Genomic DNA, 19,654 nt, shown 5'->3' on the forward strand with positions numbered 1-19,654 from the left:
TGAGGAAATCACAGGGAATATTAACACACTGTTTCCACCTGCCTTTTACAATAGTTCACAGCATTTTATAATAATAATTATAATAATAATAATAATAATAATAAGAGCAGAGTAGAATAAACACACAGATACACATCTAATCCAAATATATATATATATATTTTGTGTTTTGTAACATCATTCTTTTATAAAATCTCAAACAAAAGTCTCGGGACGTTTCACACAGCAGATTCTCTACTCCACTACTGTTTGACCTGATTGATGTGTGAGAGATCCTGCTTTGTGAAACAGTCCCAGTTTTTACATTACTGTACAATACATTCAGCATAAAAAAACAGGTATTGACCTAAAAATATCAGATATCAGATTCACTTTACAAAAGATCAGAACTGTTACAGTAAAAAAACAAGGACTCTTTAAAAAACTGTAGAGTACAAAATTTAACTCCAATTAATGTCAGTCCTGGATATAAATACCTACACTCATGTAGGACCTGTGGCAGCACTGTATTACTATATACATATAAACAATTATTTACAAAAATATAAAAAATAATGCAGAAATAAACGTTCTTCCATGCAGATCAGAGAAAACAGATCAGGATATATAGATTTGTAAAAGAAGAGAGCAGTGCAACAGCAAGTAGTGAAACAGTGAGAAAATGAAAAATGTCTGAAATAACAAACAGCAAATAAGAACAGTCTTACACACTGCTTTTGGATAACTTTATGCTGCTTTACTCCTGGTGCAAAAATTCAAGCAGTTCAGTTTGGTTTGATGGCTTGTGATCAAAGAAACTTTTTTTTTCAGAGCTGTATATGAGAACAATGGAAAATAAAATATTCACAATGTAGATTATAAAAATCACTGGATAAAAATCTGTTCACTGTTTTAAAGTGTTAAAACTGGTTAATGTTTTGAGCTCACTCACTCTTTACACTCAGCTCACTCTGTGTCTCAAAAATGTCCAAACACATCAGACATATATATATATATATACTCTCATTAAATCTCAAAATATTTTACATTTAAATTTCTTCTATACAGTTAAATCCTATGTTTTTATTATTAATAAAAGTGCATCATTTATTGACAGTTGAATAAATTTGGTTAAAATTCCTGTGTATTTGAATTTATTGGAGAAAAAAGTATTTTTTCCAATATTGTGCAGCCCTAAAGCAAACGACCCTGACGCAACACATTTAAAGATGCAGAAGTAAAGAGATAGAGGAAGATACATTACTCTCATTTCACTGGTTTAAAGCTCTCTTTATTTACAGTATAGTGCTGACCAGTGTGAGCAAAAAAATTCAGATCATGTTTTTTTTTTTATATTCAGACGGTTTCACGGTATATCACTGTATTTTTTATTATTATTTTTATTTTTTATTTTTTTGCATGTCTGGGTTTAAATATAGGTTTGTAACTTCCTGTACTGTTAGGAGTAAATATAATATCACCTCTACATAAATTTCAGACTTCTTAAAAAATATGTTCCAAATCGAGCGTTAAGATCATTAAGAGCTGCTTTACTGAATATTCCCAGAATGAAGCATAAAAACACTGGTTGCATTAAAAGCTGCTTTCTGTTTTTTACGCTCTACAAATATGGAACTCTTAACCAATTAATATTCATCAGGTATCCAGTGTTACTAGCTTTAAGGAAACAGCTAAAACTTTTTTTAGCTTAGCTTTTGATTAGCTTCATTCCTGTTCTTTGCTTATATATATTTTTTAATTTGATTGACTTTGTTTGTTTGTTTGTATTTTAATGTTTAATGTTTTTTATGTATTTAATATTATTTCAATAAACCTTTACCTTTTCCTTTTTAACTGTTTTTATTTAGATATTACTGGTTTTACGTTTTTCTGTTTTATTTAATTTTATTGTGAAGCAATATTTAAATTAAGGCTTTGATCACCACTGGGTTAACTTTGTCCTACAAAATTAACCAATATATTAATAAATCAGATTTCATTATCAGAAAAACAGATGAAGAATGTAAACATCCCTTAATCTATAGTATATACGGCTCTATCCATCAGGGTCGGAGGGGGGGGGGGATTTGGAGACACAGACAGACAGACACAGACAGACAGACAGACACAGACAGGCAGACACAGACAGGCAGACACAGACAGGCAGACACAGACAGATGGACACAGACAGATGGACACAGACAGACAGAAAGAGGCTGAACTGCAGCTGTGTCTCCCTAAAGTACTGTTAGCCATCATTCAGCTTTACAGACGTTTCCTAATCCATCGATACACCGAGCATTCACAACCACTGATCAGCTGTAGCTTCTAAACCTCTAACTACAGCGTTACACCTGTGATTAGATCAGTGACCCAATACAAACAGGAGAGAGTACAGATGTTCGCAAATTAAATCAATTATATTAATCTTGCTTTATAAACATCTTTAAAAATATCTCTTTTCTCATAAAATATCATAATCAACAATCATACAATTTATCCAAATTAATGCCCTAAAATGAATCGTCTGTATTTAAAATAGGTGTTAAAATATTTGATCATTATTTTTTACATATTGTATTTACATATTATTGCTGCTGTGTTCTGATGCCTTATTAATATTTATATCCTAATCTTTTAATTCATTGCCCCTTTTCCTTTTGTGAGTATTGCTTTCCCTTTACTGCAGAAACCCTGTCAATTTCCTCACGGTGTGATTAAAAACGATTCTTGTCTTATGAATAAAATAAATACTACATTAATGAAGACAATGAATAAAATCAGATAAATTGTACTGATTAACGATGAATTGTATTGTGTTCGTTTAATGATAGCTCCTGTGGTTTTATGGGAAACACAACCCGGTCCAATAAACCTCTTTGATTCAGTTAATAGCACTCAGAAAATTGAGTCAAATTTAGCTTTTGAAGAAAAACAGATACACAGACAGAGACAAAGATATATAGACAGACAGACAGACAGACAGACAGACAGACAGACAGACAGATAGATAGATAGATAGATGTTCAGACTGTATCTTCAGTCAGTCTTTGTTCTGGTTCTGGATAGGAGGTAGTATTTCCGTTCTCCTGATTTTCTGTACTGGCTGATCTGTTCCAGAACTTCCTCATTCTTCTCTTCAGATTTACAATTTTCTCTGCTCCCACAACAGAACCAGCCAGCAGAACCAGCAGCAGAACCAGCACCACCACCATCCACACCGGAACCCCAGCTGCTGGACAGGTCGGAGAGTCTGCAACACACACACACACACACACAATAAATACAGTAAGTGTTATAAACACTGCCTGCAGTATTAATAAATAATACAGGTTTTTTTCACTCTAAGTTCTGAATGCTGTTCTGTGAGCTGAGATACATACTGAATTCAGCACTGCGGCGGCTGCGGGAGAGCTTATGTTCTTGACCGAGTGCTTCAGACCCATCTCCACCATCTGCTAAACACACCAACATTATATCACCACACAGAATCTGAACATGAACATCAGACCTGATCCTGCATCCTCTGCTCAGTTCAGTCTCCAGTCCTCCAGCAGCAGCACTGATGATCACCAGAGTTAATCACCAGATTAAATGCTGAATAATGATGGTGATTAATAGTGATTAATTAGTCTTGCAGTGATAATGTTGTAGTGGCTGGTATCTCCTGATGGTGTGATGGATCTGAAGCACTGGAGAATCTGAACTAGACAGAGGATCTACGATCAGCACTTTATTAGGAACACTAAGAGCAGAAGGAGGGATTTCTCAGCACTGTTGGGAAGAACAGTCTCAGTTTTTCATGTCACAGATTTAATCTTCTGGAAATGTTCATTCTGCTCCTGTTAGACTATTCCTGCAGATTCTTATTGCTGAGCATCCTCTGTTCTACCACATCCCAATTCTAAATCTAATCTATGACCTAGCTACCATCAGCTGGTGACTCTCCCAGACCAAACTCATGCCCACGTATAACTGAACTGAACACTGTGGATATATCGGAGTGATAACAGTAGTATAATATTATTAATTTAGGTTAATATTTTATCATTTGCTGTGTGATAGCTCACCAGCTAAAACAGAAACTGTTCAAAACAACTACGCTTCCAATTCTTTGTTAGAGGGGCGTGAAAAAGTATTCGCCCCCAGATTTCTTTATTTTAACTTTTTTGTCAGATTAACAAATAAACTTAAATATAAGAAAAGATAACCTGAGTAAATATAAAAATAACTTTTTTAATGATTATTTCATTTATTAAGGGAAAATAAATATCCAAACCCATCTAGCCCTTTGTGAAAAAGTGTTTACCCCCCATAAATGAACTGTGATTAATCACTTTAGTAAATCTGAGTTAAATTTCACTACTAACCACAACCAGACCTGATTACTGATTCCAGACCTGTAGAATCAAAAAATCACTTAAATAAAATCTGTCTGACAACATGAAGCAGATAAAATATCTCAAAAAGCAGCACATTATTATTATTATTATACCCCTACACAACCACCCGTCTCACATTTACCAACTAACATCTTGATGATGTCCAGAACTTTGGGTAAATATTCTTTACAGGACTGACGAGACAAAAGTGGAACTCTTTGGAAGGTGTGTGTCCCGTTACATCTGGAGTAAAACTATAAACTAACACAAAACTTCAGAAAAAGATCATCATACTAAATGTAGTAAAACATGGTTGTGGTAGTGTTATGGTCTGGAGCTGCTGGACAACTTGCTGTAATTGATGTTTACCAGAAAATCCTGAAGGAGAATATACGGCCATCTGTTAGTGACCTCAATCTCAGGAGTACTTGGGTTCTGCAGCAGGACAATGACCCAAAGCACACAAACAACAAGTTCACTGTCTCTGATTGGATTAATAGTAAATGAAGGTTTTGGAGGGTCTAGTTAAAGTCTGATTGAGATGCTGTGGATGATCTGTGGATGAACAGGACAGAGGCTGGAAAATCCTCCAGTTATCAGTAAAACTTGATTGCAGTTGTTTTCGCCAAGAGTAATTTACACAATTTATTAGATTTAAAGGACAAATAATTTTTTTACACAGGACTAGATTAGTTTGGATAGTTTTTTTTTTCTTTAGCAAATAAAATTATAATTTAAAAGTGCTTTTTATATTTACTCAGGTTATATTTCTCTGATGTAAAAAATATCAGTATGACAAAAGAGCAAAAAAAATCAAATCTAAAGGAAGCAAATACTTTTTTACGCTACTGCATATCTACATCTCGTACCTTGCACTGCCACGCTGTAGATATTAATGGCATCTTCATTTCTGGCGTCCCGGATAGTATAAACTCCACTATCAGACGCCTGCATTCCCCTCAGCTCCAGAACAGACCGAACAGACGCTCTCTCTGTGTATTCTGATTCACAATCTGATGAACGTCCGTCCACCGTACAGATCCGGCCGCTGGATCGTCCAGCTTCTCCCGTTCTGTTATAGATCACCTCCAGTGGCTCAGACACGTTCAAATCCAGCTGCAGAGAATCTCCAGACTTAACCTGAACTGAAATGTTCACAGCTGAGGAGAAAAACACAGTAAAAACATCAGAAATTCAGCAAATCTGACAACAAATTTCACCTTACATCGTTCTGAACACTGATAATCACTTACACTCAATCCGTAGATTCACATCACACTGGTCTTTCCCGTTACAGTCGAAGGTGTATCGCGCTTTCTTACTGTAATCAACATCACTGATGATCAGAGAAAAGTTCCCCTGCAGGTATTGATTATAGATCATCTGATATCCCTCCTTCACTGATCTGCAGGAAGTCTGATTACACTCAGCCAGAGGATAACTGGGTCTACTGAACACGGTCCATCTGCCCAACCCTGAACATCTATCATAGCAGGGCAGAACAGCAGAGTCATGGAGCTTCACTGTTACTGGAACAACATCAGCTATACATTCTGAAAGAGAGAATAAGAAAAATATACTGTTAACACCATATACTGTATATAGCTGGACAGAGCATCGCCTCTCAAAAGTAAATCCACCACAGGTCGGGCGCCCCCTGCTGTTCGCTTTCAGAAAGTTGTGTAACCCCACCCATTCCAATAGGCTTCAATATTAAAACAGAACAACTTTCAATCACGTTTTTTCTGATATACTGTAATTCTACCTCCATTATTTAAATGCAACAGCTAGTGTAACCTCTGCTTATATTGTTAAAGTTTTATATCCCCGCAGAATTTGTTTTTAAAAATGTTATTCAGCTCTATTCAAAAAGGTGTGGTTATTGTAAAAGGGTGGAGTTACACCTAGCTGGGGTGGGACCAGTGACTGTGTGAGCTCTTTGGAGGCAGTCCTCAGGGGCAGGGTTATTTAAATGAGTAGGCGGGTCTCTCCACAGTCTTTCTACCTCCTCTGGTCTCTACTGCGCAGACTCGGGTATCAGGATCAACAACATGGAGGAAGATTTTAGCTTTATTTTTATTTAATGAACGGAAACGGAGACACGGCGTCCATCTTTTTTACAGTCTCTGGTTAACACCATCAACATTCCTCATCCATTCCTTAAAAGCTTTAGAAACTCTACACTCCACCCATCCTGATACTGAGTACTAATTATACAATTCTCTCAGCCAGGGTGCCCTCTGGCTTCATTGGGGGTGCCGTCAAAATATTTTTTACCAAAAAAATGCAGCTCATTGGACAATTTATAAATCATGCAGTCAGCGCGTGAATACAGTGTGTCCCAAATCAGGGACAGGATACTCTGGAGGACGTGGTGGACAGAGGTAGTCCACATACTAAACTGAACAGAGACGGAGTCGAGCAGCTGTGACTCAACCAGCCTTTAAATGCAGCACTAGAGCTGACCAATATTAGAAAAAAATTTACATTGCAAATGTTCTTTTTTTCATCAATATATATCGCGATATTAAACAATGCAGGGCCCATGACGTCACCAGCCCAGCCCCCACCCGCACACTGTCTCCCGTCTGGACCAATCAAGAGCTGAGTCAGTGCCGAGCTCTCAAAACCCGAGAAAACAGTAAAACAACAGTAATCGGCCCTTTAATCAGCATTTAAATGTCTTTTTAAAGGTAAATAAGAACGTTTGTTTTTCTGGGATTAAAAGTGTGAATTCAGCTGTAACTGGAAATATCTGCACTGATAAACTGTGATGGACTGAGGAGCACAGCTTTCCACACGTGCTCACGTTTACAAGCATGTGCCCAACCATGTGGATGGAGGCCATGCAGTTACTTCGTGTTTACTCCTCAGATCTAAACTCACACTCTGTGGATCAGGGCAGGTTTAAAGGGATAGTTCGGGATTTTTGACATGAATCTGTATGGCATCAACATGACCAGTGTCGTGCATTCTCACTGACTTACCCCCGACCATGTCCGCTGAGCGGAGTTCTTGTCCAGTATTGTCCGAGCCGAAAGTAGTCCGGCATGTTTGCTGGGGTCACAAAACGAAAGCGTTTTTCTTCCCAAAACAGTACGAGTGCAAAAGAGTGATTTATTTGCATAACAAAAAACGGTGTCTGCAAAAGTCACGCCTCATTATCACTGGGGCACTACTTTCATTTTGGATCAGTGCGCATGTCATTCTAACTGCGCTCAGCTTCAACCAGCAACGCAAAGAGCAAGCTTTAGAGAGAAGTTTATCGGCTTTTATAAGCTTCTTGAACACAGATTTATACATTTGTATGTGTGTGTGTTAAAATGGTGCGGACTTGTGATTATCCAGGCTGTAGCAACAAAAATGTGGCTGATTCTCCGCACAGTTTCCATCGTATCCCCGTGACTGACATTGCTCTCAGGCAACTTTGGATACTTGCAATGGGCTTCCATGTGGACACCAAAGTGGTGAAAATGAAGAAGCTTCGTGTTTGCGGTGCGCACTTCAGCGAGGATGACTATGTTTCTCCATGCCCGCTGTTGTTTGTGATGCAGGCAGCAGCTGGCCCGCCGACGTCCTCATCAATTGACAGGTTCTGTATCTCGGGCATAACTAAATCCCACTCGTGGCAGCAGTAACATTCCACCTCTGTCGGCATTAGTTCGCACTTCAAACAAGTGCACCAGGATTTGTCGGCCACCCTTGGTATCGCAGCAGCAGCAGCAGCGGCTCCAGCTTCGGTCTCAATCATTTCTCTGTCTACCCTCTCTCTTTCTGCACGATCCAATTCGATTTGGGCAAGTTCCTCCTCAGTATACTCAGGCTCATAAAGATACCCCCTTGGCTCTGAGCGGAAATCAATATATTCCTCGTCGCTCTCGTAGTCCGACATGTTCCCGAACAGTAAACAGTGAAATCGAAACCGTAGGCTAGCTGCCAGGTTTCGCAATCGCGCGCACTGATCCAAAATGAAAGTAGTGCCCCAGTGATAATGAGGCGTGACTTTTGCAGACACCGTTTTTTGTTATGCAAATAAATCACTCTTTTGCACTCGTACTGTTTTGGGAAGAAAAACGCTTTCGTTTCGTGACCCCAGCAAACATGCCGGACTACTTTCGGCTCAGACAATACTGGACAAGAACTCCGCTCACCGGACATGGTCGGGGGTAAGTCAGTGAGAATGCACGAAACTGGTCATGTTGATGCCATACAGATTCATGTCAAAAATCCCGAACTATCCCTTTAAGGTGTTTGTCTGTATGTTGTACAGTGAACATTCAGAGAGCAGCACATTTTTTCTGACCTTATATCTTAAAGAAATACTGACACACGATCTTTAATAAAAAAAATTGGTCATATCCTGAGAGCTTCATTGTGTAGATCTAAATGACTAAACTCTGACCTGATTCCATTTGAGCTGCTGCTGATGCTGTAGCATTACCGAGTAGCATCACAGCGCTAACGCTCGGAGGAAAGCGCAGCGACTCGGTTCTGATACATCAGCTCACAGACGCAGCCTTGTGCTGATCCACATCACCCTAGGAGTGATGAGGGGAAAGAGAGCACCATCTACTGTACTGTACCCACCCAGAGAGAGCAAGGACAACTGTGCTCTCTCATGGCTCCGGCAGCTGATGGGAAGCTGCATGACCAGGATTTGAACTATTAATCTCCCCATCATAGTGACAGCGCTTTAGACTGCTGGACCACTCAGAGCCCCTTATCTGCCTTATTTTATTCTGAATGAAGTCAGACAGCATTAAATCAGCATGTTTCTCACTGAGGGAATTTACTGTTACATTTACAGTTCGTCCACTTGCACTTGCACCTCCTAAATATCACTGGATCCTCTGAATCACGAGATCGTTTAAGGGTAGTAATGAGAAAAAATGCTAACTTTTAGCTAATGCTACAGCGCAGCTGCAGAGATCGGCAGGAGACTATTTTCTGTGCAACACCAGCGAACTCAGGCCTTAAGTTAGGAGCATTTTACACACTGCCCTACTGAGGAGAGCTGAGAGTCTCACAGCATAAAGCCAGGCGGACACTGTGCGATTTTTGTAATCGGATGCGTTCTGGAGAGCTCACACAGCACGTTTGAATCGTTTGTCGTGTATGAACAACGCCTGCGATTCATCTGCACACACTGTACGGTCCGACTGACCTGCTGCGACGGGGGAGCTTACACTGCACGTCTAAACGCAGCCCGTAGGCGGAGCTTTCTTTGCGTACAAACTCTCGCTTCAACACAACGCCTTGCAAAAGAAAGCGCTTAGCTTTGCTTATTTGTGCCCTGTTGTGCGCTGAAAGTCCACGGAAGAGACGTACATGGACTCGCAGGTGGCTGAGGCGACGTGGACTCTACGGGTTGTCCGTTTTACAGAAGGAGAGCGCATAGAAAAATGACTGCGCGTCAGGCTGCGAAAGAAACACCAGCAGCTTAAATAAAATAAAATAATTTTATTTTTTATTCTGTTTATTGTTTATGTAAAAACTGGTTTTGCAACACTGAATATTAAACAAGCAATCGGTTATTCACACTGGATAGGGACCCTCATTTACAGTGCCGCTGAGCATTAACAGTTTAAAAGGGATTAAAAAAATATATAAAAAATAGAAATAAAAACTGACATTTATTATAGACGAATAAAATATATACGTAAAAAAGGAAAAATAGGACCTTTTAAAAAGATCATAAAAATTGACATAAGGTAAAAAATGTATATCTTATGAAGATATATATTTAATGATTTGATTAATAAAAGAAGAAAAATAATTAAAATGAATAAATAAAAAATATAAAATATAAACTCATTAAAAATAACCCAGGCTTTCTGCAGAATAATCAAAGTTTCAGTTAGTTTCAGTTTCAAATCATGAAAACAGCTCACCAAAACCTCAAACTATTCTTTATATTTGACTATATTTACTTACAGGTCCTTTGCTTGTACTTACAGGCCCTTACTTATTTTTATTCAACTGAACTGAGTTTTATATTATCTGTAGCCTCGCGCTGAATTCAGCTCCGCGCTGCGAAAGAGAGCGAGAGAGAGGCGCAGCGCATTTTGTCCGATTTATCTTGATTAATTTTCAGTACATTTATTAGCTTTAGTACACTTCTCCGACCTTATTTATTAAAATGTTTATTTTAGAAGACAGAGCTGCGCTAAGCTGGGTTTGCGTGGCTAATATTCTGGAGCACTGGAGAGATTTTAATTAATAAATTAATATATTTATAATTTTAATAAATTTGCCCTGGCGAAAAGGAACGAATTATAAAATATAGCTTTATATTTCTGTGCATGTTTTAAGTTTTATATAATTGACGGGCAGCACCAGACGCTGACAATGTGCTTTATTTTTCAGATATAATAACAAAGTGAAATAAAATAAATTTATGTTTGTCAAAGTTATTTTCTCTTTTAATTTATCTTTTCAAAAACTCCAGCTATTGACTGAGAATAAGCATGTGTTGAAATTCTTAAACAGCAGAATGCCTGTGTCTGCTATATTAAGCTATAAGTCTGTGTACCGAACATAAATATAAATCCTTATAACTGACAGAAATAAATATGACTAATAATTATTTATAGTTACTGTGCAGATTTTTGGGAAAACAGGTCGTGACGTTAAGAAATCGGCCCGCAAAACAGCTCACACTGTGAGACAAGCGACCAAAATTTCTGGCATGTCAGAAATCCCTGGTCGCGTCCGACTGCTCATTCGCAGCTCGTATGGGCAATTAATCGGACATCGCTTCCCCTCTCACACTGCACGACAAACGACGCACGATCAAGCTAAAATTCGGCCCGATCATGAAATTCAGTCGCATCCGACCAGATCGGGCTTAAAATCGGGCTAGAATCGCACAGTGTCCGCCTGGCTTTAGATCACTAAAACAGGTCAGTGATACTCCAGAAGCAGCTGTAACACGTTTAACATTTACCCTCTTTATTATGCAGTGAAATAAATGGGTGTTTCTGGTTCATTATCACCTCAGAGAGGGCAGGTAGTTAGTTGATTAGGTGATTTGTAATTTGTATAAACTAATGACCTTAATTTAATACTACACCTGCAGGGAAAACACTGCTAAACTGAGACACACTTTCTCTTATAATCTGCATTTTAAAGCTCCAACACATCCAACATCCAACACTGCTCAACACCACGCCGCTCAACACCACGCCGCTCAACACCACGCCGCTCAACACCACGCCGCTCAACACCACGCCGCTCAACATCCACCCGCTCAACCTCCAACACTGCTCAACATCACACTGCTCAACATCACACTGCTCAAAATCACACTGCTCAACTTCACACTGCTCAACACCACACTGCTCAACATCACGCCGCTCAACATCACACCGCTCAACATCACACTGCTGCTCTACATCACACCGCTCAACATCACACAGCCCAACATCACGCTGCTCAACACCACGCTGCTCAACATCACACAGCTCAACATCACGCTGCTCAACATCACACAGCTCAACACCACGCTGCTCAACACCACGCTGCTCAACATCACGCCGCTCAACATCACGCTGCTCAACATCACGTTGCTCAACATCACGCCGCTCAACATCACGCCGCTCAACATCCAACACTGCTCAACATCACACTGCTCAACACCACACAGCCCAACATCATACTGCTCAACATCATACTGCTGCTCTACATCACACTGCTCAACACCACACTGCTCAACACCACACAGCCCAACATCATACTGCTGCTCTACATCACACTGCTCAACATCACACAGCTCAACATCACGCTGCTCAACACCACGCTGCTCAACACCACGCTGCTCAACACCACACTGCTCAACATCACACCGCTCAACATCCAACACTGCTCAACATCACACCGCTCAACATCCAACACTGCTCAACATCACGCCGCTCAACATCACGCCGCTCAACATCACGCCGCTCAACATCCACCCGCTCAACCTCCAACACTGCTCAACATCACACCGCTCAACATCACACCGCTCAACACCACACAGCCCAACATCATACTGCTCAACATCACACCGCTCAACATCACACTGCTCAACATCACACTGCTCAACACCACACAGCCCAACATCATACTGCTGAACATCATACTGCTGCTCTACATCACACTGCTCAACACCACACTGCTCAACACCACACTGCTCAACACCACGCCGCTCAACACCACACTGCTCAACACCACGCTGCTCAACATCACACCGCTCAACATCCAACACTGCTCAACATCACACTGCTCAACACCACACAGCCCAACATCCAACACTGCTCAACATCACGCTGCTCAACATCACGCCGCTCAACATCACGCCGCTCAACATCCACCCGCTCAACCTCCAACACTGCTCAACATCACACCGCTCAACATCACACTGCTCAACATCCACCCGCTCAACCTCCAACACTGCTCAACATCACACCGCTCAACATCACACTGCTCAACACCACACAGCCCAACATCATACTGCTCAACATCACACCGCTCAACATCACACTGCTCAACATCACACTGCTCAACATCACACTGCTCAACACCACACTGCTCAACATCACACAGCTCAACCTCCAACACTGCTCAACATCACACTGCTCAACACCACACAGCCCAACATCATACTGCTGAACATCATACTGCTGCTCTACATCACACTGCTCAACACCACACTGCTCAACACCACACTGCTCAACACCACGCCGCTCAACATCACGCCGCTCAACATCACCCAGCTCAACATCCAACACTGCTCAACATCCAACACTGCTCAACATCACGCCGCTCAACATCCAACACTGCTCAACATCACACTGCTCAACATCATACTGCTGTTCTAAATCACACTGCTGAACACCACACTGCTCAACATCACGCAGCTCAACATCACGCAGCTCAACATCACGCAGCTCTACACCACACCGCTCAACATCACGCCGCTCAACATCACGCCGCTCAACATCACACCGCTCAATATCCAACACTGCTCAACATCACACTGCTGCTCAACATCACGCCGCTCAACATCACGCCGCTCAACATCCAACACTGCTCAACACCACACAGCCCAACATCATACTGCTCAACATCACACCGCTCAACATCCAACACTGCTCAACATCACACTGCTCAACACCACACAGCCCAACATCATACTGCTCAACATCATACTGCTGTTCTACACCACACTGCTCAACACCACACTGCTCAACACCACACTGCTCAACACCACACTGCTCAACATCACACAGCTCAACATCACACAGCTCAACATCACACAGCTCAACACCACGCTGCTCAACACCACGCTGCTCAACATCACGCCGCTCAACATCCAACACTGCTCAACACCACACAGCCCAACATCACACCGCTCAACATCACACCGCTCAACATCCACCCGCTCAACATCAACCCGCTCAACCTCCAACACTGCTCAACACCACGCCGCTCAACATCACGCCGCTCAACATCACGCCGCTCAACATCACGCCGCTCAACATCACACTGCTCAACAGCACACTGCTCAACAGCACACTGCTCAACACCACACAGCCCAACATCACACCGCTCAACATCCAACACCGCTCAACATCCAACACTGCTCAACATCCAACACTGCTCAACATCCAACACTGCTCAACATCCAACACTGCTCAACACCACACAGCCCAACATCATACTGCTCAACATCATACTGCTGCTCTACATCACACTGCTCAACACCACACCGCTCAACACCACGCCGCTCAACATCACGCCGCTCAACATCACGCCGCTCAACATCACGCCGCTCAACATCCAACACTGCTCAACATCACACTGCTGCTATAAATCACACTACTCAACACCACACTGCTCAACACCACGCTGCTCAACATCACGCCGCTCAACACCACGCCGCTCAACACCACGCCGCTCAACACCACGCCGCTCAACACCACAGCTCAACATCACGCCGCTCAATATCCAACACTGCTCAACATCACACTGCTCAACATCATACTGCTGCTCTACATCACACTGCTCAACACCACGCCTCTCAACATCACGCCGCTCAACATCACGCCGCTCAACACCACGCTGCTCAACACCACGCTGCTCAACACCACGCTGCTCAACACCACGCCGCTCAACACCACGCCGCTCAACACCACACTGCTCAACATCACGCCGCTCAACATCATACTGCTGCTATAAATCACACTACTCAACACCACACTGCTCAACACCACACTGCTCAACATCACACAGCTCAACATCACGCCGCTCAACACCACACCGCTCAACATCACGCCGCTCAACATCACGCCGCTCAATATCCAACACTGCTCAACATCACACTGCTCAACATCATACTGCTGCTCTACATCACACTGCTCAACACCACGCCTCTCAACATCACGCCGCTCAACATCACGCCGCTCAACATCACGCCGCTCAACACCACACCGCTCAACATCACGCCGCTCAACATCACGCCGCTCAATATCCAACACTGCTCAATATCCAACACTGCTCAACATCATACTGCTGCTCTACATCACACTGCTCAACACCACACTGCTCAACATCACGCCGCTCAACACCACACTGCTCAACATCACGCCGCTCAACATGACATAGCTCAACATCACACTGCTCAACATCATACTGCTGCTCAACACCACACTGCTCAACATCACGCCCCTCAACATCACGCCGCTCAACATCACGCCGCTCAATATCCAACACTGCTCAACATCATACTGCTGCTCTACATCACACTGCTCAACACCACGCCTCTCAACATCATGCTGCTCAACAACACGCTGCTCAACACCACGCTGCTCAACACCACGCTGCTCAACACCACACTGCTCAACATCACGCCGCTCAATATCCAACACTGCTCAACATCACACTGCTCAACATCATACTGCTGCTCTACATCACACTGCTCAACACCACGCCGCTCAACATCACGCCGCTCAACATCACGCTGCTCAACATCATGCTGCTCAACACCACGCTGCTCAACACCACCCTGCTCAACACCACACTGCTCAACATCACGCCACTCAACATCATACTGCTGCTATAAATCACACTACTCAACACCACACTGCTCAACACCACACTGCTCAACATCACACAGCTCAACATCACGCCGCTCAAAATCACGCCGCTCAACACCACACCGCTCAACATCACGCCGCTCAATATCCAACACTGCTCAACATCATACTGCTGCTCTACATCACACTGCTCAACACCACACTGCTCAACATCACGCCGCTCAACATCACGCCGCTCAACATGACATAGCTCAACATCACACTGCTCAACATCATACTGCTGCTCAACACCACACTGCTCAACATCACGCCCCTCAACATCACGCCCCTCAACATCACACTGCTCAACATCACGCCGCTCAACATCACGCCGCTCAATATCCAACACTGCTCAACATCACACTGCTCAACATCATACTGCTGCTCTACATCACACTGCTCAACACCACGCCTCTCAACATCACGCTGCTCAACACCACGCTGCTCAACACCACGCTGCTCAACACCACGCTGCTCAACATCACGCTGCTCAACATCACGCTGCTCAACATCACGATGCTCAACACCACGCTGTTCAACACCACGCTGCTCAACACCACGCTGCTCAACACCACGCTGCTCAACACCACACTACTCAACATGAACCGGAGTTCACTGGTGTTCACAGAATCCAGTCCGGGGTCATTTCTAGACGTCAGTTGAGCATTAGCTTAGTTAGCATTTTTCTGATTATTACCCTTAAACGATCTTGAAATTCAGAGGATCCAGTGATATTTAGGAGGTAATTGTACACAGAATAAAGTGTACAGGGTTCTGAACATATTTATTTACCACAGAATGTGACAGAGGCCAGTTTTTGAAAAGCTCATTCAAATTCGCTGTTTACTTGGACGGCTTAGACACAGAACCCCAAATACGGGCATAATCAACATGACTTCAAAATGACAACACTTCTTAAGTGGTCTATTACATTATTTAAATGTATTTCTCAGTTGAGAAACACTAAGATTTGTAGAACATATTTTTCACTATTTTTTTTAATTATCCAGGCCTGTAAATATAGATTTTTAAAAATTCCATGACTTTTCAGTTACACTTACCAATGATGATGGACAGAATGATCAGGACACCCGAAATCATGCTGCTGAACTTCATGACTGACCTACACACACACACACACACACACACACACACGCTTATTACTGTCCAAGAAAACAGAGATAAATAAGACACTGTATATTATATACTATATACTGTAATATTAATTCTAATTACAAAACAAATATTGTTTATGTTATAGTAAAGAGGCAACAGTATACGTTGTTTTGGTATAATAAACGTCTCAGAAACGATCAGAGCATTTCATAACTATCCTAAATTATTAATTAAAAGTCGTAATAAAAGAACAATATACAGTCATCATTTATAAATTATACAAATAAATCCATTTAGTGACCGTATGAGGTATATAGTGTTGTTCTGTATTGAAACAGTGATCTCTAGTTGTTGTTTTTTTTTATGGAGATGCTTTATGAGTACGAATTAAAACTTAAGAATATTTGCAGATGTACAAATTATCATTATAATTACTATTATTATTTTTATTATTATTATTATTATTATTATTATTATTATTGAAATTATCAGTGTTTTGCCAAGAATTTCATCACCATCACCACCACATCACAAAAATACGCTTAAATAGCATGCTATTTTTAGGGCCATATTGCCAAACCCCAAAACACAAAATAAGAACAAATCTGAATAAAAATAGCATATAACTGTAGGATGTTATATAATTACAGTATGTTTTTTTTTATGTTTACAGTCTGAACATCAGTAAGAGCACTACAGTGTAAATGTAGTTTACAGTATGAGCACTAAGACAAGATATTCATATAACAATTTAGTATTTCCCCACAATCTGTAATAAGCAAATATATAGTGTATAATTATCATTCATTACCATTATTATGAAACTGGTTACTGTGGTAACCCTACATTATATACATTCACTGCTGGAGTCCCCTCAATAACATTTCCTTTTATAGAAACACGTTACAGTCAGTGATACTATTAGATTTGATTTACATTTATTCTAATATGTATTTAAGTCTTTAACTAAACACTGATGGACGTATAATGATTTTTATAATCTAAATCTTCAGTCCAGGGCTGTAGATCAGCTTATGATGTTAACAGGTGAGCATCATCTCAGTGATCCTCAGTCCTGGAGCTCCACTGTCTGCAAACACCTGAACAGACTAACCAGCTCATTAACACCTCTTCACTGAGGTAAACCAGATGTGTTAAAGCAGGGAGGGAAATCACTAAACCTGAGCAAGACAGTGAAACACACTGTCTTATCTAGCTTTAAAGCACTGGCTTCTCTGTATTCAGCTAAAACTGAGCTAAATTATCTATTTTTACAGAATTTTTAAAGGTCACTGACCCTAAACATGCACTACACCTGATACTGTTACCTGTTCACACTGCTGAAATCAGATTCATCTGCTTTATTTTACCATCATTAATACAGTTAAAGCTAAACTAACGGAGTAAAGCTAACTACGCATCATCTCCACTAGGCGAGCTAGCTCCTAAATTATATCAGCTGATATCTGCGCTCTGTTTAATGCTTTATTATTTATCTACATATACAGTTTACTATTAAAACAATCAGAACTGTCTCCAGACTCACACTGAATCTCACTAGAAGCCGCTTTAAACGGACCCAAAACTAGACTAGCTAACTATGATAAGCTAAGCTAAGCTAACGGTATCTGTGCTTCGATTCCGTTAGCATTAGCTTGCTAGCTTTGTTGATTGTGGCACTTCAATGAGTTTAAACAGTTTAAACTGGTATAACAGTGTAAGTTACACTCAGCAGAGTGTACACTACACCCCTCACTCACACACTCACTATTACTACACACTCCATATTCACATTTACACTAATAAAAAACCGGATATGAACTCACTAACCATCCTCTCTATTAGCACACAGACACAGCGCAGATACATGAAAAGCAGTTAAATAAACACATATATGTGCAGATACAGTACTTACTGTGATATATTATAATTTCTCCAGCGGGGAAATAAACACAACCAGCTTCTGTCAGAGTTTTAATCCTCACTACACAACTAAAAACACACTAAAAAAAACAAACCGAAACACACCAAAACACACTTCAACTACACAGACATATATACACAGAATCCGCATAGACTGCTTTCCGGTGTAGGAGCCCGCCTGCCATGTTGGATGGGTCTCCCACGCGCATTTATTAGTACTGATTAAGGAGTTTAATACACCTATAATAATCACAACTCAGTGTATGCCAGCTTTTCACACGGTTTGTTTTGTTACAAACAGCTGAGATGTAGTTATGATTCAGGACTCTGTTACACATTACAAACACGAGCTTTCATACTGAAATACTTTGTTTTATGCTCTTTAAATTTAAGACCGATTATAGTATGGCATATTAAAACGTGCATGAATTAATGAATGGTAGATTTGTAATTATTATAGGTGTATTTAACACCTTCCTTAGAGTACATGAATGCACTGTGTGCGCGTGGGAGACCCATCCAATATGGCGGCCGCGCTGCAACTCCCAGCACACCTTTTTCTTCTTCTGTGGGATTTTCTGGATTCAGAGAGAGCTCAGGATGGGGCGGGTACTAGGGGAGGGAGGAGATATTAAAGACTTAATCCCAATATACATTCCCGATAATTTTAAGAATCTTAATCATTTATCCTGATACATACTACCAATCATTAAACTCTCTCCTGCAACAAATTGTGATTAAGCCGCAGTGTCCAATCAGAACTGTGGAAATTACCATCTCTTCCTGTCTACTCTCATTGCTCTCTTCTTTACCAAACCTTCAAAATTGTAGATGTGGCTTCCTTTTGTTTCTCTGTCCATCATATCTTGCCAAGTCATAATATTATACATTTTATAACTAACTTCAAGAAAAATGTAAATGCCATATGTAAGATACAGTACCTCACACTAAAGAGCAAATATTACTTTTGATATTTTGTATAATGACACTGGAAATTGTACATATCATTTAATCATTTTGATGAACACAGTGTTTTATTATATAATGGACTGCCAAATGTGTACTTTGGCCTAATTCCCAGGGCAAACTGTTAATATCCTGAAGAAGAACAAATAATACTGTGTATTTATTTTACAACGA

General features: G+C 41.1%; 1 protein-coding gene across 3 annotated transcripts; it reads right to left on the minus strand.

The window, feature by feature from the left end:
* Nucleotides 1–140: 140 nt before the first annotated feature.
* Nucleotides 141–18,726, minus strand: LOC111189381 (uncharacterized). 3 transcript variants are annotated; one of them, XM_049470715.1, is made up of 6 exons: nt 18,507–18,726; nt 16,537–16,598; nt 5,615–5,914; nt 5,231–5,521; nt 3,363–3,437; nt 141–3,232 (listed from the first exon to the last, which is right to left on the minus strand). In XM_049470715.1, exons 2-6 carry the CDS (start codon nt 16,589–16,591, stop codon nt 3,006–3,008), a joined length of 948 nt encoding a protein of 315 aa, XP_049326672.1. In that variant the 5' UTR covers nt 16,592–16,598; nt 18,507–18,726; the 3' UTR covers nt 141–3,005. The 3 variants fall into 3 exon arrangements, with proteins under 3 accessions (XP_049326672.1, XP_049326673.1, XP_049326674.1); XM_049470716.1 differs by having other exon boundaries at nt 3,363–3,434; nt 18,507–18,722; XM_049470717.1 differs by lacking the exon at nt 3,363–3,437 and having other exon boundaries at nt 18,507–18,723.
* Nucleotides 18,727–19,654: the final 928 nt, after the last annotated feature.

This window comes from Astyanax mexicanus, chromosome 22 (genome assembly GCF_023375975.1).
Source record: "Astyanax mexicanus isolate ESR-SI-001 chromosome 22, AstMex3_surface, whole genome shotgun sequence".
In the NCBI taxonomy this organism is placed as follows: Eukaryota; Metazoa; Chordata; class Actinopteri; order Characiformes; family Acestrorhamphidae; genus Astyanax; species Astyanax mexicanus.